At 54.0% G+C, this 23,283-nt stretch overlaps 2 protein-coding genes across 7 annotated transcripts; one reads left to right on the top strand and one right to left on the bottom strand.

Annotated features, from left to right (window-relative positions):
* Positions 1–888: 888 nt before the first annotated feature.
* On the bottom strand, positions 889–3,985 carry MMAB (metabolism of cobalamin associated B). The gene is made up of 9 exons (XM_059863595.1): positions 3,901–3,985; positions 3,729–3,787; positions 3,558–3,651; positions 3,395–3,452; positions 2,883–2,955; positions 2,627–2,724; positions 2,291–2,355; positions 1,638–1,697; positions 889–1,491 (listed from the first exon to the last, which is right to left on the bottom strand). The coding sequence occupies exons 1-9, from the start codon at positions 3,981–3,983 to the stop codon at positions 1,404–1,406; spliced, it is 678 nt and encodes a 225-aa protein (XP_059719578.1). The 5' UTR covers positions 3,984–3,985; the 3' UTR covers positions 889–1,403.
* Positions 3,986–4,166: 181 nt separating this feature from the next.
* On the top strand, positions 4,167–15,206 carry MVK (mevalonate kinase). 6 transcript variants are annotated; one of them, XM_059863301.1, is made up of 10 exons: positions 4,167–4,302; positions 4,385–4,532; positions 5,252–5,399; positions 6,380–6,535; positions 8,356–8,459; positions 9,275–9,320; positions 10,139–10,229; positions 10,617–10,733; positions 13,272–13,425; positions 13,744–15,206. In XM_059863301.1, exons 1-10 carry the CDS (start codon positions 4,225–4,227, stop codon positions 13,893–13,895), a joined length of 1,194 nt encoding a protein of 397 aa, XP_059719284.1. In that variant the 5' UTR covers positions 4,167–4,224; the 3' UTR covers positions 13,896–15,206. The 6 variants fall into 6 exon arrangements, with proteins under 6 accessions (XP_059719284.1, XP_059719286.1, XP_059719287.1 ...); XM_059863302.1 differs by having other exon boundaries at positions 4,185–4,302; positions 13,700–15,206; XM_059863303.1 differs by lacking the exon at positions 4,385–4,532 and having other exon boundaries at positions 4,168–4,302.
* The last annotated feature ends 8,077 nt before the right edge of the window (positions 15,207–23,283 follow it).

The raw sequence follows: 23,283 nt of genomic DNA, 5'->3' as shown, positions 1-23,283 counted from the left end.
GCATTAACAAGAGCCATGAAATATCTGCCTCAAACCCAGGTGAGTGATGAGACAGGGGATCTGTTAGTGCGGGGCACTCCTCACTCATTCCTGGGCATTCCTCACTGCCCAAAAAGGGACAGAGAGCCAGAGATTCCTTGGAGAACAAGTTTAAGGTTGGTTCTGCTCAAATAATTGAATGGGAAAAGGGGCAGGATGGATTTAAAAGCTGCCCCACTAAAAGCAGGACAAGCCCTGGATGGGCATCACCACCTTGAAGCCCACAGCATTCCCAGGGGGTAAAAATTACACCAGCAAGGCTCACATGGGTATTTCCCAGTTGTATTTCCAAGCTGGAAACAGCTTGGACATGAGTGCAAATCTGGAATTGTGTGTGTGATGTGGCTGTGAGCTCTCTCCAGCCTGCTTTGCCAAGGGCTCTGTGGAGAAGAATTCCAGGCTCAGCACAGACATCCTGGGAGGAGCCCTCGGGGTGCTGCCCCTCTCACCCAGCTCCAGCAGGGCCCTGCTCCTCACCTCAGCCCCTTTTCCTGCACCCTCAGTGCCCTGGGTGCTCCCAAACCCTGGGCTCTGCTCCTCCAGCTGGAGGGGCAGCTGGTGCCACCATCCCAAGGGACAGCTCCACATGGAGACAAGGACCCTGGGATTTGGCCTTTCCTGCTTCACCCCCTCCATCCTGTGAGCCCCGTTCCTGGCAGAGGATGCCCTGGATTGTCAGCACAGGGACATTCCTCACATGCACAACAAGAGGCAGCCAGAGCCAAGGAACTCTTGGTGCATTCCTGTAAATCTGTACAGCTCAGCTCCAGCCAGAGCTGATGGATTGGAAGGGACTTGGAGCAGCAAAGCTCACGGGGCTCGGTGTTAAAATGTGACAGTTTGTGGCCCTTTGGTACAAGGAAATTCACATTTATTATTTCAGAGCTGTGGACACAATTCCCAAATGCCTCCAGCTGCTGCTCCATACGAGCACTGTGACTTCAAAGGAGGAGCTGATTGTTTTCCTGATTGTTTTCCCTTCATCATCCCTCAGAGTCCTGTCAGAGCCTTCCCACAGCACCTGCTGCTGCCCAGGGAAATGAAGGCATCTCCAAAATGTTATGGAATTCTCCTGCCTCAACTCCCACCAGGGAGAAGCAGTGACTCCAGAGCCATCCCCACATGGGATGTGCGGGCCAGGCCCAGGGAATGGAACAGGTGTGTTTGGGTCCCTTCCAACTCAGGATATTCTGTGATTCTGTTCCTCTCAGGATTTATCAACAGGGTCCTGTTTTTTTCACATGGAAATCCTTGGCAGCTCCCATTTCCCATCCAGGCTTGTTCTCTCTCCCTTCCTTGATGGACAAACGCAGTCAACTGGATTTAGTTTTCCACGATCAAGGGAAAAACACTCCAGCTCCCAGCTAGGGCTCAGGTTTTATGTAGATTTTCTCTTCCTTCCCTTCCTTCATTGCAGCATAACGTGCCAGGACAAAGAGATAATCACTGAGCCTGGAAAGCAAGGGAAAAGCAGGAAAACCAGTGATCTTATTCCAGAAGAGAAGCTTGTTGAGAAGCAAAACTCCCCAGTTTTATTCCCAGAACTAAGGGAATGCTTCAGTAGGACAGGGGAATGGTTTGGGATATTATTTTTTTACCTGTTTAAATACTTGGCCACGTTTGGATCTGCTTCCCCTGCTTGGACTAAAGGGACCACGCTGGGAAAAGCAAAGGGAAATGCTGGTGTTTAATTTTCCAGAAGGCTGGAGCCTCTTCCCACTCCAAACCCCACTTTGACTCCTGCAGAAGTGAAGGATTTTTGCTTCCCAGGGGGATCTGGGATGGGTAAATGATGCCAGAAATGTTTGTGTTTGTCCTGGAAGCCCTCTGTTCTACTCCTCTCAGGATACTCATCCATGGGAACCACTGAACAGAGACTATTTACAAGGGCCTGGAGTGACAGGACAGAGGGAACAGCTTCCCACTGCCAGAGGCAGGGTTAGATGGGATACTGGGAAGAAATTCTTCCCTGTTAGAGTGGTGAGGCCCTGGCACAGGGTGCCCAAAGAAGCTGTGGCTGCTCCTGGGTCCTTTGAAGTGTCCAAGGCCAGGTTGGATGGGGCTGCAGAATCCCAGAAGGTTTAGGTTGGGGAAGGAAGAACAGAGCCTGGCTTTGTGCCTCCTGCACTCCTGGAATTGGGCTAAATACACAAAAGCTTGGCTGGAGCCCCAGTCCCAGCCCAGCCCTGGTCTGCGGTCACTGGGGTGTCCCCATGCCCTTTCCTCAGGGTGATCCCAGCACAGCACTCACCACCTCTCAGCCCTGCGGCACACGGCTCGGGAGAAGTGGAGAGCAGCACTGCTCCTGCCTCCAGACTGGAACAGCAAGGAAACACACTCAGGGTCTGCACCAGCAGGGACAGCCCCCCCTGCCCTCCCACACACATGGAACTGATCCCTGTGCCATGGCCAGGCAAGGCAGGGACGTCCCAGTGCAGCAGGGTGGGCAGATGTAACTCCCAGCTCCTTGTCTCTGCTTTTCTCTTGGTGTTTGCCCATGGAAATTGCAGCCTCCCAGGCTGTCTTCCCATGGTACACAGGGCAGCAGGGCTACCCCACGGAGGTGAGTGGCACAGGCAGCACCTACGGGCAGGATGAAGGCTCTGAGGGGAGGCAGCTGCTCTGAGTAGCTGTCAATCCACTGCTCCAGCTCCAGGATGGGCTTCTCACTGAACAATGTTCGTTCTACAGAGGGGAGAGAAGAATTTGGTATAAAAAAGTGATTCAGACAACAAGCTGAGCTCTCATTTTGCTTTCTTGCATCAGCAAGCCCTAAGAAACCAAATACTCAGCATCCCACCACTCAGACCAGGCTGTGCCACCCCAGGAAAGGAAGGACTTACTGCGGTGAGCCTCCCTGGCTGAGGAGAGTGGCGTGGCAATGTTGGAGCCCACATCCTGCAGCATGCACTGGACCTGGACAAAACCCACAACTCCTGTCTCTCCCAGCCGTGGCTTCTGGCATTTCTGTGCTCAGCAGAGCTGATCAGCCAAACTCACAGGCAGGACCTGTGTCACTGCTGTGCCCTTGTGGTTGGTTTGTGTCCCAGTTTCAAACCTGGAGCTTTGTTACAACAAAACTTGTGTTCATTAATGTGAATCTGACTTAGAATAAACCTAGAGATGAATCTGTCTGCCCATAGCTAATAATTTGATCTACCAGCTACCTTCTAGGTTAAAACAATTTGCCTCTTAAGAAATCAATCAAGGGAGTCTTAAAGATGTATATATTGAAATACTAAATGTATTGAATTCCTGTGTGTCAGTGGGAGCGCTGTGGCTAAAATTAAGGCGTTCATGTTTTAATAGCACAGGTAAGGGATTGCACTGAATGAAGATTATCATTAATACTCACTTTATGAAGTTGATCAACAAACGTGTGACCCTTTTCACTGCTAAACTCACCAGCCAGCCTTGGGTAGAGAGAAAAAAACCAAAACAGAGTTAGCTGGGAATGAAGAAATCATAACAAACATGTTTTTTCCCACGTGATTTGGATACTTCCAGCCGGTCCTTACCCTATGGCCGAGCTCAGCTCGTCAGTGGCTCCGAGGGCCTCGAAGATCCGGTCGCCCTTGGGCCGCCGCTCCCCGGTGAAGGTGCTGGAGAATCCTTTGGGAAGGGCGGGAGGCGCTCAGGGCCCGGCTGGGGAGCTCTGCCCGCGGCCCCCGGGGCCCCCCGGGCTCTACCTGAGTCTCCCGTCCTCGTGTAGATCCTCGGGGCCCGCTCGGCAGCGGCGCGCTCGGGGCTGTGGAGGCACAAACCGTGAGGGGACACCGGGGGACACTGTGAGGGGGCGGCACACCGTGAGGAAATCGATTTAACGACACCGAGAGAGAGTCCCGGCCCTCCCACGCTCACCTGCCCGCCCCGCTCCGCCATCGCCGCCCCGCCATCCCCGGCAGGCCCCGTCCCGCCGCCGCCACTGCCACCCGCCGCCACATCCCTGCCGGCCGCCGTCGCCGCCGCGCCGTGACCCCGCGCGGCCGCCGTCCCGCCCTCAGCCCACGCTGTCACCCCAGCGCCGCGCCACCCCGCAACGCCCCCTTCCCATTGGCCGCCCGCAAGTCCCGCCCTCGCAGGGCGCCTGGCTATTGGCTGAGCGCAGGGAGGCGGGGCAGGGCGCGGCCCCGATTGGTGGGTGGGGCTGTCAGTCGGCGCGGGCTCTGAGGCAGCTGTGAGGCGATGTGGGCGCGGGAGCTGGCGGTGTCGGCGCCGGGGAAGGTGATCCTGCACGGGGAGCATGCCGTGGTGCTGGGCAAGGTGAGGGCACGGCGGGGAAATGAGGGCTGCCCGGCTCGGTAAGGGCTGCCCAGCCCCGCTGACCCCCGTTCTCCACCCGCAGGTGGCCCTGGCCGTGGCGCTGGACCTGCGGACGTTTCTCCGCCTGCGGCCCGGCGCTGAGGGCCGGCTGAGCGTCTCCCTGCCCGGTGTCGGCGTCCGGAGGAGCTGGGACACCCCCAGCCTTCGGGCCCTGCGGGGGCGGATCGCAGGCAAGGGCCGGGGGAAAGAGGAGCTGCCCCGGGGCAGTGAGGGGCTCTCGGTACCGTTCGGTGCCTGCCACACCCCGGTGACCGTGCTGGGACCCCCCCGTGGGGTGACTCTGCAGGGACCTCAGTGGGGTTATTTGTCCGCCTGCAGTGTTTCGGGGCCTCGCTGTCTCTGACCCTGCTCACTGACCTGTCCCTGCCCCTCTCCGTTACTTACATTCACTTTGTGACCCCGCTGATGCTCAGGTGTCCGTGCATGGCCCTGTCCCCTCCTGGTTTGGGTTCCAGGGACTTGTTCTGGTGCTGTTGTGTCTCGAGCCAGCTTGGGCCTGTTTTCCTGCCTGTCTGTCCCACACCAGGCCTCACAGGAATTTCTGCAGCACCTTGCACTGGCTGGAGCCCCAGGATATCCCAGTTCCAAAATCCACATCCTTTAGTGAAGAGTTTGTGACTTGCCATGTTTTCCACAGTGATTTTGGATGGATGCAATGGCAGGTGTAGGCAGGGAGACATTTGGAAATATGGAGTCTGGAAACCCTGGGATTTCAGAGTGCCTGTTGGAGATTTTGCTTTTGTTTTATCACAGATGCTCAGGTAGAACCTGGAATTGGCCCCAGCTGTTTCTGCCTGCTGTAACAGAAGGTTTTGTTGTAAATACTGCTCTCAGTGTAACGATTCCCTGGTTTTTAAGTGTTTAAACTCTCCCCTGCTTGCTTCCATAGCTGATGGTGATGAGTCCAAGTCCCCCAGCGTAGAACAGCTGGATGCACTGAGGGAGTTTGCTGGAATCCCTGCTGGGGCCTCAGCTCCAGAAAGTCTTGCTACTCTTGCCTTCCTGTATATGTGCCTGGCTATTTCTGCTAAGTATGGGTAAGGCTCTGCTCCTGCCCCAAAATTTTGGTGGTGGGTGGGTGCTTCAGGCAGGTGAGCTGGGAGTCTCTGCTCTCACTTAGTTTTGAGGGCTGAAACCAGAGCAGTTCATGCCACAGTCACAACATACACACCCCTCCCTCCAGCAGGCAGCTCCTGTCATCCTGGCTTAGGCTGGGAAAACAGAAATAAACTGTGAATTTGTTGTCTGAGCTAAGTCTGATCTCTTTATGGGCTGAATCTGCCTAAAACTCTGAGAACTTGGGGCTGTTCCAGTTCCCAGCCTTGCCCAGCCCCAGTGACTAAATGGGTGCTCAGGGCAGTGTCAGAAACCAAAGCTGAGCCCAACTTTGATCTTCTCATCCAAGAAATCCAAGGATAAAGAGCTGGGATGTGCAGCTGGGTTGTGATTTCCCTGCAGTGTCAGGGTGGCACTGGGACTGTCACCCAGCAGCCATGAAAAGCTTCTGAGCTTGAGTTTGGGGTCAGTAACACAACCCAGGTGTGTTCAGTGGAGCAAAGGGACGTGGATATGTCCTTGTTCCATCTTCCCCACCAGCCTCTTGCTCCAGTGGGATGTGGCTGTGCAATTACAGATTTGGGATGTTTGCACTTCATTCAGAAATATATTTATAACAACATTTGAAGGGGCTCTTTATGCTGCTGCTCAGGTATTTAGTTACCAAGAGCCCCTTCTAGCAGCCTGACAAGCTGTGCCAGTCATGGATCCAGCTCAGGAGGGCTTTATTCCAGCACAAGGGCTCCATTCAGGAATGAGCCCTCCTGCAGCCCCAGTGTGTCAGATGCATGTGCTGATGTTGCCAATTCTCACCCACCTTTCCCTGTGATCAGTCCTAACTGGCTTCCTTTGCCTTTTTAATGTTGTCTGGAGGTGGAATTCAGGTTGCTTGTGCCAGTCCCTGTGTCTGGAGGTGGAATTCAGGGTGCTTGTGCCAGTCCCTGTGTGTCTGTTTTTCCAGGGATGTTCCCAGCGTGGATATCGTGGTGTGGTCAGAGCTGCCCACGGGAGCAGGGCTGGGATCCAGTGCTGCCTATGCTGTGTGCCTGGCTGCAGCCCTGCTCATGCTGTGTGGAGCCATCTCCTGCCCACTGCAGGAGGGAGAATCCACAGCCAGGTAAGGAATTCCAGCCTGGCATGCACAGCTCTGCTCCCTGTGCCCCACCTTTCCTTTTGCCTGCATGAATTCTGGCACTGCCACCTCTGCTGGTCTCTCTTGGCTGTCACCACAAGTGAGCCCATCTGAGCCCATCTCCTGTCCATGCCCAGTGTTCCCAGCCCTGTCCCAGACTTTGTAAAACTCCCCCTGTTTCCCTTGTTTAGTGTAAGATAAACATACCTGAAAAGGGGGGGGGGGGGAAGGCTTATTTTTTCAATCTAATAAAACACACTGAAATTTTTCAACCTCAGTTTCCTCTGGCTCTGAGCATCTTCCAGATTTTGCTTTGAGTTCTCGAGGATCCTTTCTGGGTTTTTTTTTTTTTTTTGCATTTCCCATGAATTCTTTTCTGCATGTGCTACATTTTCTCCTGATCTCTTGCCTGTCTTTCCCTTTTATCAGTACCTGATGAAAGAGAGTTTCTTTCCTTCTGCCCTTGGAGCTCCCCTTTGGAAGCCTGGAGTGCTGTGCCCCTGTGAGAGGGAGCTCTGTTTGAAGCTGTTAAAAATCAAAGCTGGAGGGGCAGAAGCTCTTTTGTGTGGGATTTTGTGTGGGGCTGAGAGTGAGACAGCAAGGGGGGTGGTTCTGTGTTCTGCTTCTGAACCAGAACTTGCAGCCTGACCCAGAAACAGGTTCTTGTTGGGAGCACTTTGTCCCCTGTGCTTGAGCAGATCTCCCAAACTGGGGAATAAAAGGGCAGCTGCAAGGGTTGGAGCAAGGATGTCTTCATTCCCTGCTCACCCTCCATGGCTTCAGCATGGATCCAGCATAATTCCTGCCTTCCAGCTGGCATGCCGAGAGCTGGGGGTGTCAGACTTCAGAAGGGTTTTGCTTCCCATGGCAAGAAAAGAACAGCAGGATAGAAAGGCTCCTGTGTCGGGAGGAATTGCAGCCTCTCAAAGAGGATTAAAAACAAGTGGTTTACTCCTGTTCCTGAGGCTGCTGCTGTGAGCTGTTTGCTGAGTGCTCCCAGATTAAATCCTGGCAGGTGGAATGCAAGGTGTGTGGACATGGATAAGGACATTCAGCCAAGACCCAGGGAAGCAGGAGTAAAGGTGAAGAGTTTCTGGATAGCAGGTGACTCTTGGAATTTCTGCCTTGCCTTGCAAGATGCTGCAAGGCTTTCTCAAAATCTGGATTTATGCCTCTGCCCCAGCATGGAGTACTGTTGAATGGACTTGTGGTGTGCAGAGAGGGTCAGAGGTGTGTTTTTGTGCTCAGACTGAGAGCAGGATTAGGTGGGATACTGGGAATTCCTGCCTGTGAAGGTGGTGAGGCCCTGGCACAGGCTGTCCAGAGAAGCTGTGGCTGCCCCATCCCTGGAAGTGCCCAAGGCCAGGTTCGATGGGACTTGGAGCAACCTGGGAGAGTAGAAGGTGTCCCTGCCCAACCAGGGCCTCACCACCCTCACAGGGAGGAATTTTTTCCTTGTATCCAATCTAAACCTGTCAATCTCTGTCAACTTAAAGCCATTCCCCCTTGTCCTGTCATTCCAGGGCCTTGTGAATAGTCTCTCTCATCTTTCTTGTAGCCCCTTCAGGCACTGGAATTAGGTGACCCCAAAGCTTCCCCTCTCCAGGCTGAACAATCCCAGCTCCCTCAGCCTTTCCAGTGTGTGTGGTAACACACCCTGTTTGGTGAGGTGGGGATGAGTCTGGACTTGAGTTCCATTAAATCTGATCTACACCAGGCCAAAGCTGGGATCTTCCCCTGAACCTGATCCCTCCCTATCCACTGGTTTGGAGTGGTTTGGTTGGAGTTATTTCCTTGCCTTCCAGGTGGACAGACGAAGAGCTGACACTGATTAACAGCTGGGCCTTCCGAGGGGAGCAGGTGATCCATGGCAATCCATCGGGTGTGGACAATGCTGTTGGCACCTGGGGTAGGTGTGTTTGCTGCTTCTTGGGCAGAAACTCCCAAATTCAGCTCCCTGTTCTGGCCTGTGCACAGGAAATCCTTCCCCTGTCTCAGTCAGCCCCATCTGTGAGCTGGGCCTGGAGCCAGCTGGAATGTTGGGAATGGGCTGCAGGAGCACCAGAGCCCTGTCCCGCCCAGGCAGGTACCACAGGGCAGAGACCTTGCTGCAAATAACTGATATTTAAACATTCTGCAGTGAACAAAGAAACCTAATCCTGTCCCAGGCATGATGCAGGGGAAAATGCAGTTGGACAGCTGTCATTTAGTTTCAATTAGCAGAGACTTCCCAGTGTTTTGAAAGTGTCCTTGTAGACTGTTAATAATCTTTCTAATGAGACCTAATCATAGTGCCTTGGTGAGGGTAGGAGCCAAGTGAGACATTCCTTCTGGACAATGAAATTCCATGCTGCAGGATGGCTGCTGGCACCAGTGCACACCAGTTCAGTCCATGAATCCCATGTGCTTTGCTCTGCTGGATTCTGTTTTCTCAGGGAAGGTTTCATGCTGGCCAAACTCTTTGCCTTTTCAAAAATTATTTGATGTGATCCTGGAGGAGAGGAGAGCAAAAGGAAAGGCCTTGGGTTGAGCATGTCCAGCCAGACCCTCTCATTAAGGCAGCAGGGTGAGGCAGTGCTGTGCTGCTGGAGAACATGGTTCATTTAGCTGGTGTTTCTTGCAATTACTGTCACAGGCTCTGGGTGAGGTTCTGAAGATGAAAGACCTTCTGTGTTATCTCTCAGCTCGCTCTCCACTGAGACAATAACATGTATTTTACTTTAGGTGGAGCCCTGAGATACCAAGCAGGAAAAATCACACCGTTAAAGAGGTAATATTGGAGTTTAAAAATAACCCTCACACACGGTGGGTGGAACATGTCAGAGAGGCTCTGGGTGGGTGTTGGAGGGTATGAGGATGATGGGAGATGGCTGGAGTGTGGGAAGGGCTCTGCAGCCCCATTTTGGGTGTGGGCAGCCCTCAGTTGTTGGAATGGATGGGGACAATAAAGTGTTTGGTCATTATCTGACATTAGATGAACACAGCACAAAGGATCAATATTAATTTCATGGCATTATGGGCAGCAGGAATGGATCTGCTCCTGGCAGCAAATGACATTGTGGGGAGGGGGAACTCTGTGCTTACCTGGTGGTGGGAAAACCCATTGGCAGAGAGAAATCTGGGTCCTGAGTGTTCCATCTGCCTCCTGCCAGAGAAGTATAATCTGACTCCATTAAAATCTTTCACAGTGCATGAAATTGCTCTATTAGCAGTTAATGGCCACTGCTGGCTACTCTTGTAGAGAGAGTATTTCAAAGGAAAAAATTTGCTTGAAAAACATGGATTTTAGTAAATACATTACAGTCCTATTTATAGCTCTAGTACAGTTGTTCCTTGTATCCAGGAGGAACAAGCCTGAACCCAGCCAGCACTGAAACACCTGCTGAAGTTTTGTAAAATGAATGGGACTCCTTATCTTGGGTTGCTGCTCAAAGAGGCCTTCTGAGGCAGAATAAGCTATAGCCTTGGGGAGTGTGAAGGAAAGAGGCCAGGAGATGTTCCCTGCCCATGTCAGGGGGTTGGAATGAGATGAGCTTTAAGGTCCCTTCCAATCCAAAGCACTCTGGGGTTCTCTCCTGTTGCTTCCAGGGTGCCCACACTGAGGATCTTGCTGACCAACACCAAAGTCCCTCGGAGCACCAAGGTCCTGGTGGCTGGTGTAAAGGAGAAGATCCTGAAGGTGCAGTTGGTTGTGGGATGGAGATGTGGGGAATAACCTTTGGGAGATAACCCTGGACTGCAGGTTCCACAGGATCTTTTGGTACATCTCTCCTGTAGCCACTGTATTCCTGTGTCCCAGCTGCTTGGGAATGGGGTTTCAGCTCATCTCTTCCCTTCCTCCAGTTTAACAGGAGTTAAAATCACCAATTTACAACCATGAAAAGAGCAGTTCCTTCCTTTGGCCTTCTCTTCCTCCCTTTTCTGCAGCCAGGAGCAGGTTACCATCGCCCTGCTCTGGGAATGAGTGAGGAATAGCCCAGCTCAAAGAGACTGGGACCAGTTTCCTCCCAGTGGTACTGGAAGAGCAGCAAGCAGGCACCTGACATCCCTTCTTCCCCCTTTCCAGTTCCCTGCCATAATGAACCCGGTGCTGGACTCCATCGATGCCATTTCTCAGGAGTGCCAAAGTGTTCTGGAAGCGATGCCTGCAAATCCATCACCAGAGCATTACCCTGTGCTGGAGGTAAGGGGCTTGCTCGCCAGTATTTTTAGCCACTGTTACTGTTGAACATCAAAATGTCATTTAAAGAACATTAGGTCTGAAAAAAAAAGTGATAGCAGGAAATGTTCAGTTCTAAGTGAAACCATGGTCTGGGTGTGCTGCTTTTAATGCCCTTCCTGGAGCCAGGAGACAGAAGCTGCTGCTGGTGCCTCTTCCCAGCTGTGTGCAGGGAGGGAGGGGCAGGCCTGGGGCTCTGGAGACCTGTGGCTCTGGAGGGTTTGTTTCTCTTACATTGAGTGCGACGGCACTGGCAGTCGCTGCCTGTGAATCAACAGCTCTGTCACTGCCAGAGCTGGGGTGAGGAGAGCCCAGAGCCGCTGGTTTGTGATGGACTGACTGGTTCCCAGCCAGCTCCTGGTGCTGCAGGCTCATCCTGGCTCCAGAGAGCCACAGACAGAGCTGTGCCCAGAGCTGACCTGACATTGATGCACGAGATGCACACAAAGATCTGTTTGTCTTGGCTTTGCTCAGAGAGCAGAGGCTGGGGAGGGGGGAGGAACAGGCTTCCGAGTGGAAGAAGTGCTGAGAGTGCTGTAATGCTGCTCCACAGCACCGTGGGGGAAGGATGTGTGGCCATGTCCCAGCTGAGGCAAACCTGGCCTGGCCCTGGGAGCCAACCTGGACACTCAGGAACCATTTGATGCTCGTCCTTGTTGGCATCTGGATGCTTCCCCTTGGCTCTCAGGAGGACCTCTGCTTGTCCTTGCTCTTGCTCTGGGTTGTTCCCGTGGGATTCATAGCAGAGTCCTGCTCCCTTGGCACCAGGGGGATGGTGGGATTCTGGACTCCTCACGGTGGACTGAGCTGCCATCAGCTGAGGGAGGTCTGTTCACAGCACAGCTTCACACAACTCATCTTAATTCCACATCCTCAGGCTGTCAGAAGTGTCAGGGGACAGGGAAGAGAGGGGATAATTTGAGTTGTGCTTTGAGCTCCTCACATGGAAAATGCCAAAGCATCCTTGTGTCCCACACCCGGGAGGCAGCACTGCGGTGAGCAGGTTCCTGTCTTGAATCTTCTTGTTTTGTCTTGTGCTTGAAGAGCCCAGAGAGGCCCAGCTGATTAGATGCAGCACACAAATATATAAATACATCTTTTGGGCTGTTTCTGAAATGTGCAGCTCTGGCCAGCGCTGTGTTTGAACCATGGAACTAGTCTAGTGTGTCATAAGCTGTCATCGGATTCCTGGCAGATTTTGGATCAGGAGATGACAGGTGTCTTGGATCATCACAGGCAGTGCTGTGCCCTCACTCAGGCATATAAAGAGGCCTCTGGATGGACGTGTGTCCTGCCCAGCCTGGAGTGGGTGGTGGCTGAGCTCTGCCTGCCACCCACTCCTTGCTCTTCGCACAGTTCTTAAACACTGGACAGAAATGCTCTGGAGGAGGGAGAGGGATTCTTTCTGCAGTGTCCCCTCCTGTGTGGGGTTGGCAGGATTCCTGGGTGGAGCTGAGGGAAGGGGATGTGGCTGACACCTGCCCTGTGCTCCCTGTGCACAGAGCCCCTCCTGGCTCACGGGGAGCTGCAGGCTGGGAACAGCTCAGTGCTGCTTGCTGGGGTAGAGAGCACAGGGCTGGGAGGGCCCTGTGGTGCTCAGGGTGTATGCTCCTGGCCCTGCTTCAGACTTGCTTCAAGCACAGGCCAAGCCCTTCCCTCTGCTCCTGAATTCCTCACTGTCCTGATGGGAGGGGAGAAGCTGTGACTTCCACTTCTGTGCCGTGCTGTCCATCCCTCGGGCCGTTTGGACCTTGCTGCTGGGGCAGCTTTCTCCAGGAGTAGCAGGTCTGGCTGGCTGGGAAGCCTGGCAGGGATGCTCCCACAGCTCTGCCAGGAGGGTGGGCTCACTCAGAGAGGGGCCTGTGCTGCTCCCAGAGGGACGGACCCTCTCGACCCCACTTGAGCTGGGTGCCAGATTCCCAGCATGGTGCTGCTCCTTGGCTCCCAGCCCAGGCCCTGCCCGTGAGGAGGGAGAAGTGCAGCACAGAGCAAACCAAGGGATGTCCCTCTGTGTCACCTCCCCAGCGACACCTCAGCCATGTCAGAAGTCCCTGGATTTGGCTTTGCTGGATGGATTGCAGAGCAGGGCAGGGTGACAGCCAGGGATGAGAGCTGCTGGCTCAGTGCCCTTCCCACGGCCAGCAAGGGGCCTTGCACAGCCTCCTGCACAGCACTCAGTGACAGGGCAGAGGAGAAGCAGTCAGGAGGCATTGGAGAGCTCTGGAAAAAATTCCTGCTGGCAGCTTGCAGTGTTCAGGATTTTCCTGGAAGGTGCAGGAGCTGTTGTACCCCTGTCACTGTGCAAGTTGTGATGGGGAACAGGGGCACATGAGCAGCTCAGAGCTCAGACTCTGGCCTGACCTTGCTCCTCGGTGCTAGTGGCCAAATTTCTGCAGAAATGAGGTGGTTGTGGAGGGCTGGCTGGGAAGGCAGGGCTGCCACTGCTGTAAAGAGCCTCTGTCTCTATGTGTGCTCATCTCCTCTCTCTGTGGTTGCTTTCAGGAATTCTTTGACATAAACCAACACCACTTAAATGTGCTCGGAGTGGGCCACCCCTCCCTGGACAGGCTGTGCCAGGTGACAGCATCCCACAACCTACACAGCAAACTAACTGGGGCTGGTGGGGGTGGCTGTGGCATCACCCTGCTGCCACCAGGTCAGTACAGCCCCTTGGGCATCTTCCTCTTCCTCACAGCTCTGGGGTGGGGGGGGGGGGGACAGGTCTGGGGGCAGAGGAATCACTGCCAGCCCTGCTCTGGCTCTGGAGGGATGGGTGGGATGTGTCCCAGCACTGCCTGGCACTGTGGGTTGCAGTGTGTGATCCAGGGCCGATTCAGAGTGTTCATTTATGTGTGTCAGCCCCTGAGGGCACTGGCCCTATGCCAGGGGCTGTGTTTGGAGGAGCCATGGCCCTTTCCCTCTCCCTGCAGTGGCCGAGCTGACTCGCTGGCTGCTCTTGCCTTGCTCTTGGCAGACACCTCCCCGCTGGCCGTGGAAGCAGCCAAGCAAGACTTGTGTGCCTGTGGATTTGAATGCTGGGAGACCAAGATTGGGGCCCCCGGGGTGACCCTGCACTCCTGCTCCTCCCTGAGTGCCCAAGTGCTGCACGCGCTCACCCAGAGCTGAGCTGCTGCCTCTGGCAGCCCTGAGCTCTTGGCACCACCTCCTCGGAGCTCTGTGTGCCCAGATGCCTGGAAACTTCTTCCCCCTCTCCTGTGTGGCTGAGGGCCTCCAGATGTGGGTATGGAACCAGTTTGGGGCCTGGTGTTACTGGGATTTGGGGCTGCAGTGGGGACCTGGGAGCACCCACCCAGCGGTGTTTGACCAAAGCTCTCAAAAATCCTGGTTTGAATTTCCTTCCTCAACTGCTGTGCTGATCCCAAGGGGCAGGAGGAGAGGGGCTTGGCTGGGTTCCAGGGTGGATAATGACACTTTGCTGCTTCAGATGCATGTGGTGTCTCTTCCCTCATCCCTGCTGTCCTGTGGGAGCTGGCAAGGTGGATGTGCATGGTGCTTTGATGTTTTTGGGTGAAGAGCATCTTTGGCAGCTCAGGGCTTTATGCTCAGGTCTCTGTTTCTTCTGGACTATATTCCCAGTGAAGAGGAAACCTTTAATACAGCTCTTCCCTGCTATTAATTAGGTGTTGGGTAATTAAAATGCGAGATAAAGCACAATTCTAGTAAAATTACTGATTTTCACTCTTTTCCTTAATCTCTGTCTGGGCTGATAAGCAGAGTCCTGTAGTCAGGCTCTGGTTTTTATTCACATGTGCAAGTCTGGCTCAAACAGCACCTGCAAGGAGGGCAGCTCCAGGCCAAGGGCAGGCTTAAAATTCCTCCTTGTAAAAGCTGTTCTCTCACACTTCAGTCTTGAACCAGCATGTCCCTGACCCTGCCTGGTGTTGGGTTTACTTTGGTGTAATTAAGTAGGGGAAAGAAACCCAAACCACGTCCTCAAAAGCTCACCATAAGTTGCAGCTGACAAACTCTAAAACCTAAATGCATTTACACTTATTACACAAATGTAAATGCATTTTTTACTCCTGAAATTTTAATGAGCTGTGCCACAGGACAAATGGGAAGTGCCTGAGGCCAGAATCTCTGGGAGTCATGAGCTGACTCTGAGGGACTGTGGTCTCTGCTGTACCTGCCAAGGGGGTTTTATCATCACTCAGTTTGTCTGGAGTGGGTTTTTTAAGTGGGTTTTTAAGTGTAGCTGTGTTCAAGAATCGCTTCACTCAAAGCTGAGTAATGAATTGGCAGAGGTAGGGAATTTGCCTTCCACTTCCAGCACAGGGATAAAAAAAAAAATCAAGTGTGAGAAGCTGAGATGTTCTAGCTCTAAACTCCCAGCATCATGGTGACCAGCTTTAGTTCCCTGATCCCATGTAAAACTGTCTCTGGTTTTAATAAATCCATGGGTTTTTTATGTGCAAAGTGTTCTTTGATAATTATGCTGGATACAAAAGGAAAAAAGCACCTTACACTGCTTCAGGAAAGCAGGTCTCAGATGCTGCCTTTCTACATGTCTAATTACAATTCCAATTTGCATCTGAGAGCTGCTTTACACTAATCACAAGTCAGAAAGGCTGATAAATAATTTACCATTTTCTAATACAGTGTAATCAATGTGAAGATCTGGGAGCGTGTTGACTTTAACCACTTACATGTGTCGACTTTGTGATGTTGGCACAAAGAGATGCCAGATCCAGCACGGGGAACTTCCCTTCAAAACAGCATGTCTGGGGCTGAGCCTTGTTGGCTCTGAGGGCTGGGGACTAGAACTGAGGGGAAATTCACAGAATCCCAGGGTCATTCAGCTTGGGAAAGCTTTCCAAGTCCAACCTGTGACCAACCCCCGCTTTCTCACCCAGCCCAGAGCACTGAGTGTCACATCCAGGCATTCCTTGGATGCCTCCAGGGATGGGGACTTCAAAACTCCCCAAAATGGGCCACTCTTTCCATGAGGAAATTCCTCCAGATGTCCAGCCTGACTGCTCATCCCGCTCTGCTCTGTGGCAGAGTGGAAGGTGACATTCCGGGGCAGGGAGGTTAGTGGCAGTGTCATGGCAGGAGGGTGACCCATACTGGAATGTGCAGGAAGGGCCCAGGGTGACACAGGCACTGCTGGGATCTGCCTTCCCTGTGCCACAGGGACCAGATCTGCCGAAGTCAGCAGCTGGAGCCAGTCCCAGTCTGGAGTGAGCACAGATTTCACATCCATCTGTGAGCACGGGAGTGCCCATTCCATCCTTTCCAAACTCCTCCTTCACCAGCTCCATCAAACGCTCTGCAGGGCCATTGCTACACCCAGAGGGATAACCCGAGGGGTGGCTGGGATGTTCCTGACCCCACCTTCCACACGGGAATCACCCCTCACTCACACCAAGTTCCAACCTCCTGCTGTGACTCCTGAGCCCTGGGACACACAAAAGCACCCCTGCCCCTCCTCATCCCGAGGCAGGAGCAGCTGCTGCCATGGGACTGGTGCCCCACGGGGACACGGAGTGGGGCAGAAGGAGACACAGCTATGTCTCTTGTGTGTTTTGCTGCTTTGGAAGCAAAACTGAAGCCTGTGGAGCGTGTTCTCCCCACGGATCAGCCCCTCCTCTCGCAGGCACCCCTTGGGACGGATGTGCAGCAGGGCAGCGATTGCTGCTGAAGGATTAGCCTGGTAATTTGGCTAATTTTTCTTGAGCTTCATTTTTCACATTACGAGCTCTGCAGCAAGACTAACGAGCCTGGATTTGCCTCTAATAGCCAGCACAGGGACGGGGAGGGGAGGCTGTGCTCCAGCTTAAAGGAGGGATTGAGGAATTGCAGAGCGTGGGGGTCTGGTGAGAGTTGGGGGTCACTGGTGTTTAGTGACAACAAAAAGGAGAACACTTTGAATAAAAATACCTTTTAAAATCGTCCTTGTCCTTCATAGCCAGGGCCTGGGGCAGCATCTCTGCTGGGCTGTCTGCCCCCATCCCTGGGGAATGTCCCAGTGCCCCAAAGGGCTCCTGCCCCCTCCGCACGTCCTCCCCTGAGCCGGACCCCGGCACTCCCCGCCCGGCCTGGCAGGCACAGATGGTATTATTGTTTGTTTGCACTCGGTGTCAGCAGTGCCTTCTTTCTGCTCCGCTGAGTAGATGCTGAGGAGGCAGTGACATTATTGGAGATCACAGAGAGAGCAGGAACAGGGTCAGGGAGAGAGAGAGGAAATGTCAGCGCACAGTCACGCGGGGCTTGGGGCTGCTCACACCCCCAGGCTCCTGCTGCTTCAGGGGTCCCTCCTGGGGACAGGAGGTGGCACTGGGACCCCCTGCACGGCCTGCAGGGCCAGTGCCATGTCCTCAGACACACTTGGAGGGTTTGGGAGGTCCCCGGGGCGAGTAGGGACCCCCCCCCCAAGAGCCTTTTTAAGGGATTTGTGCAGCTGGCACCTCCCTTGCCCTCTCTGCTTCCCATCCCTAGGGATTTTGGGGCTCCCCCATTCCCAGGGCTTGTGTGGAGCCCGTCCCCCCTGTTCCCCCCCATCCCTCTCCCCTCCCAGCACGCTGAAGGTTTTGAAAGTTAAGTATTACCGTCTGCTTTGTTGTTGCCTAACTACGACAGACAAATTGAGAACTAGTTGTCAAAATGTCAGTGCACAACAAATCAACATTCAAAATGAGTCTCAGCGCTATGTGGTGTATAATTAAAAAAAAATCCTTTTTAGAAATTTCAGCAAGCGTTGGCTCTGCTTTATATTTGTCTGTGTGATTAATAAAGGCAGCTAATTTTCAGACTTTAAAAACAGCTAGAAAATAGCTCCTAATTACATATTAGGTTCCAAGCGGCCCCCGCTGAGCGAGGCTGGTATTGGTGGGCCAGAGAATTTGGCAGGGGCTTAATTACATTCTGAGCATCATCTAATTTTAGTTAAATGTAATGTAATCAGCAGCAGATGTCTGAAATAAAATATGAATTATGAATATGATGAAATTTCATTCTTGAATAAAAAAGTAATTTGCTATTTAGTTCATTAAAGTCGCAGAGGTTTATTAGGGAGCAGGTACACGGTGTGGCTGGGTTCTATTAAAATGATATTTCAGAGGGAGAAGGAAATTGCATTAAAGGTGCTAAAATATTCTGCCAGGATGCTGTGCCGGGTGGGAATGAACGTTTACAAAAATAACGGAGCCCTGGGCCGGTGCCAGCCCCCGGCTCCGGAGCTTCCGTTTACGCGAGGTGACGTCCCACGTCCTGGGGGGACCCAGGATGGGCTCTGTGCCCCCTCTGGGTGTCCAGCTGGGCTCTTCTTACTGGTGGGCTCTGTTATTTCACAGAATCCCAGGATCATTCAGCTTGGGAAAGACCTCCAAGAGCATCGAGTCCAAGCTGTGCCCTATCCCTACTTTGTCACCAGCCTGGAGCGATGAGTGCCACATCCAGGCCACCTTTGGACACTTCCCCAGGGATGGGGACTCCAAACCTCCCTGGGCAGCCCTTGCTAAGGCCTGACCACCCTTTCCATCAGGAAACTTCTCCTGGTGTCCTCCTGACCCTCCCCTGGCACAGCTTGAGGCCATGGGGACAAGGCATCCCAGCACACATTGAGCTGGGATCCGTGTGCTTTATTCCAGTTTGGCCAGGGAAACAAAGCCTCAATTCTCCCGTCAGCTCCAGGACCATGGTGGATCCTCCTGGGACACCATCTCCTGGACATTCTCCCTGCAACATCCGCTGCAGTTTCTGCTCTGAAGTTGAAATTGCTTTTCTCTATCCCTCAGTGGCCCGGGCTGACAGATAAGCATCTCCTGGCGAGGGGGAAGGATGGCGTGTTCATTATTTCCTTGTATTACAGATCCTGTCATTTTAATCCCTCCTAGATGCCGGGCACCAGCTTTGAGCCCTGCCCATTTCCAGGGTGCCCTCCAAGAAAACCCTGTGGCCGATTCATCCTGCATGGCAGGAAATCCCAGGGCACATCCAGGCAGCTCTGGTGATGCTCCGGCACGGTCCCGGTGCTGGCGCCGTGGCACAGCCAGGCTGCTGCTCACCGGCGTGGGTTCACCGTCCTCCCTCTTCTATTCATCAAGGGCATGACAGCTAAAATTCATTTGAAGATGAAGAAAGTGCCGGCTAATCCTTTCTGGGAGACAGTGATAGACTGGCGGCTCGGGAAGAATTGCACAGCAGTAATGAAATTAGGCTAAAACTGCTGGCGGATAGCAGATAATTGCCCTTGTCTGTCACGAGGAATAACATCTCCCAAATCCAACACAATGATTGTTAAAGTTGCAGGAATTTATTTTATTTATTTTATGGGCTCGGGATTGGCTTTCTGAAGGTCTTTCCCAGGAAAATAAAGGAGAGGGAGCTGCCAGCTCGCCTCCCGCCTTCCGCCTTCCCCGGGTGCTTCCTCCGCCACGGCAGCTCGGCAGCTCGTTAGCCCTGACGAAGCAGCATCACCACGATGACAAGGACACCCCGCTGGGGCCACTCCGGGGAGCAGGAGCTGAGCCAGCCGCCACAAGCTGCTTGGAGGAGCTGCTGGAAGAGCCAGTCCATCCCTAGCTCCCCTGATTTCCAGGAGGAATCCATCCACCAACTCCGGGTGCCTGCCTGGTCCTGGGGCAGGTCCCGGTGCCACGGTGGCCACACAAGTCCCGGTGCCGTGTCCAGGCTGACCAGCAGCCGTTTGTTTTGTAATTGATGGGGCGGTGGCGGCCCAGCGCGGGTGAGTGACTGCGCCGGCCGGCGACGGCGATGTTTTATCCGCCGGGGCTGGCACGGGTAATTTACTGTGCTCGGCAATAACATATTTCACTTCCCGTCTCCCAGATGAAGATTACTTGTGTTTGAAAGTGCCTGAACACACACTCAATTCTGCTTAAACGCTCGCAGCCAGCCGAGCGCGGCTCGGCCCTGCGCTGGGATGGCACAGGGATGAGGATGGGGACAAGGATGGGGACAGGCTGGAGCACGGCCGCTGCTCCCTCTGGAGCCACTCACAGTGCTGGGGAAAACCCCCCGCAGCACCCAGCTCAGCGGCTGGAAATATTCCATCCACCTTCCCTGACATTTCGTCTGGCTGGGTGAGGAGCTCCGTGGCATTTCCGAGAGGGGCTGGGGAAAGGTCAGGGGGTGGAAAAGGTTGGCAGGGTCGGTGCTCCAGCCTCATCTTGAGGCTACTCCTGACCCCCCCAGACAACTGCAGCACAGGCACTGCATGGGCTGGATATCCCTTCCAGTGCTGGGATACCCTTCCAGTGCTGGGATACCCTTCCAGTGCTGGGATACCACCGTGTGCTGTTCTGGGATGCCCAAGCCACCTGAGAGATGAGTCAGCACTGGCAAGGAGGGTTCTTGTGTGCATCCCCAAAAGCTCCCTGTGAGAGGCAGGTGTGAGGGAGGGCAGGAGCTGGGGCTGCAGGGGTGAGGAGCTCAGAGCTCTGGGGACGTGGCAGGGCCGTGCTGCCAGGGCTGGATCCCATCCAGCTCCTCTTGCCAACAGCTCCAAGTGGGCTCTGGGCAGAGCTGAGCTGGGGGTGTGGAAGCCCAAGGCTGACCCTGCTGACCCCCTGTGACCCCTGGGTGGGGTGCTGGCCCCAGCGCTGCTGCTCCTCCTGCTGGTGCTGGCACGTCCCCAGCGTTCCCGACACGGCGCTGCCGTTAATGGATGCTGATGTGTCACCCAACCCATTTGTCTTCATTTGGTGCCAGCCGGCGGCTGTGGGGACTCGCCAGGGCTGGGCACAACGCCCTGGAGCTGCATCCTGGCCAGCAGCAGCATGGGGGATGGCATGGCCAGCACAACCAGAAGTGGATGTTGATGTCCATTCCCATTCCCAGTGAAAATCCCTGGTCACTTTGCAGGCAGGGACTGCCAGCCTGAGACCCTCGCAGGGCTGGAGACACCTTTCTTGTTTGTGGCACGACCTCTGTGTGCCACCGTGCCTGCTGAGCCTGTGTCCCAGGGGAGGTGGGCATGGATTTGGGGGCACAGCATGGCAGGGACCAGATGGGTTAGCCCAGAGGTCCCTCCAGCTCCCCATGGCCACCATCATCCTCCCTCAGTGAGGGATGGCACCGTCACCACCCTGTCCCATCAAATTCTGGGATGGAACCTCTCTGTTGGAGCTGGGTAATTTCTGATTAAGGATTACTGTACCATCGGCTTCGGTTTGATTGCAGATGTTTTTAATTATATCGTATAAGATCGTATTATGTAATTGCATTTATCTGATTGAAGCCTTAATTGTAGGATTTCATAATGGTTTGACTGGGTAAATACACCGTCGCGTCTGTTGTCCCCCACCGAAAATTAGGTGCTTCATGTCTTTATTGCATTATCCTGGAGAGGAGCTTAAATTGGGAAGGAAGGAGTTAGGAGAGAGAGAAGAAAGGAAAGGCGAGTTTGTCATAGGATCACGGAATCCTGGGATGGTTTGGGTTGGAAGATACCTTAGGGATCATCTCGTTCCAACCCCATGCCATGGACAGAGACATTCTACTAGAGCAGGTTCTTCTCCCATGGACAGGAGAGCTTCTTTCTCTTCCCAATCCCAGAGATTGTGGTCCCCTTCCAAGCTGGCCTCTGGAAGCACCAGCAGCCACCAGATCTCATCCCAAACATCCCCTCCAGCCGGGCATCCCAGGGACAGCTGCTCTTCCAAAAGCAGGTGAGGGATGGCAAAAATTCCCATTTCCATTAATGACAGCACACAGCAAAATGATTGGAAATCTCCCCACCTTAATTCCCTAATAAAAGCATTCATGAGCTGCTGGCAAGGGGGATCTGAGCTGCACCTCCCACCCTCGGGGGGCGGGGGGGTCTTTGCACCTCCCCCTGGCAATTAAAGGCAGGTTTGGGGTTTTGTGGGGGCCTTTTTCCCGGCTGTAATCCGCAACATGTGGTTGCACGGAGCCTCCTGGCTAATGGGTTTAGGATTACGGGAATATGCGCAAATCCAGCGGCTCGCTGTCACTCCGCTAGGCACAGCACTAAGGTGATTTCATTAGGATTTAGGTTTAGAGAAAAGTGTCTCTCTCTCTCTGTCTCTGTCTCTCCCCCCGCCCCTTCTCTCCCCTTAATATTATTTTTATTCAATTACATCAGCAATTCATGAAACTTCAAAGCCGTTTCATCAGCGCAACCCGAACGCTGCCGGATTGCGCTTGAAAGGGGGGAAGAGGAGGAAAACATAAGCTGCTGCTTTAATGGAATTACTGAAAGGGGCTTTTTAATTAAAAACAAAGGTTGGGCTGAGGTCTATCCATAATTCAGTGCCGCTGGATGTAATATCTGCCTGTGGTTTAATTTTAATAAATGTATGTATTATTAACGGTGGGATCTATATTTTCCAAGCCCAAGGAAGGCCCAGCTGTTCCCACAGGAATGGCTCTCGCTGCCACAGGGGGCACGAGGGGACACTTGGTGGCCACGAGGCAGAGGATGGGGAGGGGGATGCTCCTGGTGACCCCCCAGTGCCACAGGAGCTGTCACAGCCCTGAGTTAATTACCAGCAGCACCTGCGTGGATTATTCAGACAACTCCAACCCCTCTTTTTGATGATTTACTCTTAATTAGCCTTTATTAATGAGATGTGACCTCATCCAGCGAGCTGGTTCCTCACTGCCATCTGCCTGTCCGGCCCTGGTGTGAGACAGTGCTGTCCCCAAGGCCAAGGGCAGCCAGGCTGTGGCTGAGGGGACGGTGACACGCAGTGATCCAGGTGCCACGAGGGATCCTCATCCCTGCGCTGCTCCAGCGGGATGGCACCCACCCCCCAGCCCCTGCCAGCCGCCGCGTGCTAATAAAAACAAATTAACTTGTAGCAGCGTTAATTTCCCCACATCCATCCATCCCGGCCTCATTACCAGGGCGATCCCAGGAGCCGGGGGTTCGGGCAGATTGTAATGAGGAGCATGCGGTAGTAAAAGTCCTTCTAATAGGATTTATTTACTGTAATTGTGATTCGAGGCACAGTGCCATCCCCGGCCCCGCCGGCCGCGAGGAGGGGGCGTGGAGCTGAAGCTGGAGCACGGATCAGGCTGGAGCTCCCTGAGGGGTCTGGAGGGTCCCGCTGGACCTGGGGCATGGAGCAGGGGCTGTCCTGGCACAGCCACCCCTGTCCCTTGCTCCAGCAGGTGTTTCCTGGAGTATGGACAGCACATCCCACTTCCCAAGCCCCCCAGTAGGAGCTGCCAGGCAGGTGGTGCCTCCTGGTGCCGCCAGGGATGGGATCATACATTCCAGGGTTTCCCACCGGAGCTGGGATTCAGGGGCTGCTTCCATGGCACATCTCCATCCTCTTGAGCAGAGGCAGCACAGAGATTTGGGAGGTGAGGAGGCTCCATGGGATGCTCAGGCAGTACCAGGGTCACCACTCCTGCTCTGGTTTGGCTTCTCCACACACACAGCGCTGGCACCCAGATCCCCTCTGCCGGCTGATCCCGATGCCAGGATCTGCAGCAGCTCCACTCCGCTCCAGCACTCATCCCGGACACTTGGAATGCCTCCTCCTGGGGTCCCCAAACCTGC

Source organism: Haemorhous mexicanus, chromosome 19 (genome assembly GCF_027477595.1).
Source record: "Haemorhous mexicanus isolate bHaeMex1 chromosome 19, bHaeMex1.pri, whole genome shotgun sequence".
In the NCBI taxonomy this organism is placed as follows: Eukaryota; Metazoa; Chordata; class Aves; order Passeriformes; family Fringillidae; genus Haemorhous; species Haemorhous mexicanus.
This window is presented reverse-complemented; position numbering and strand designations above follow the sequence as displayed.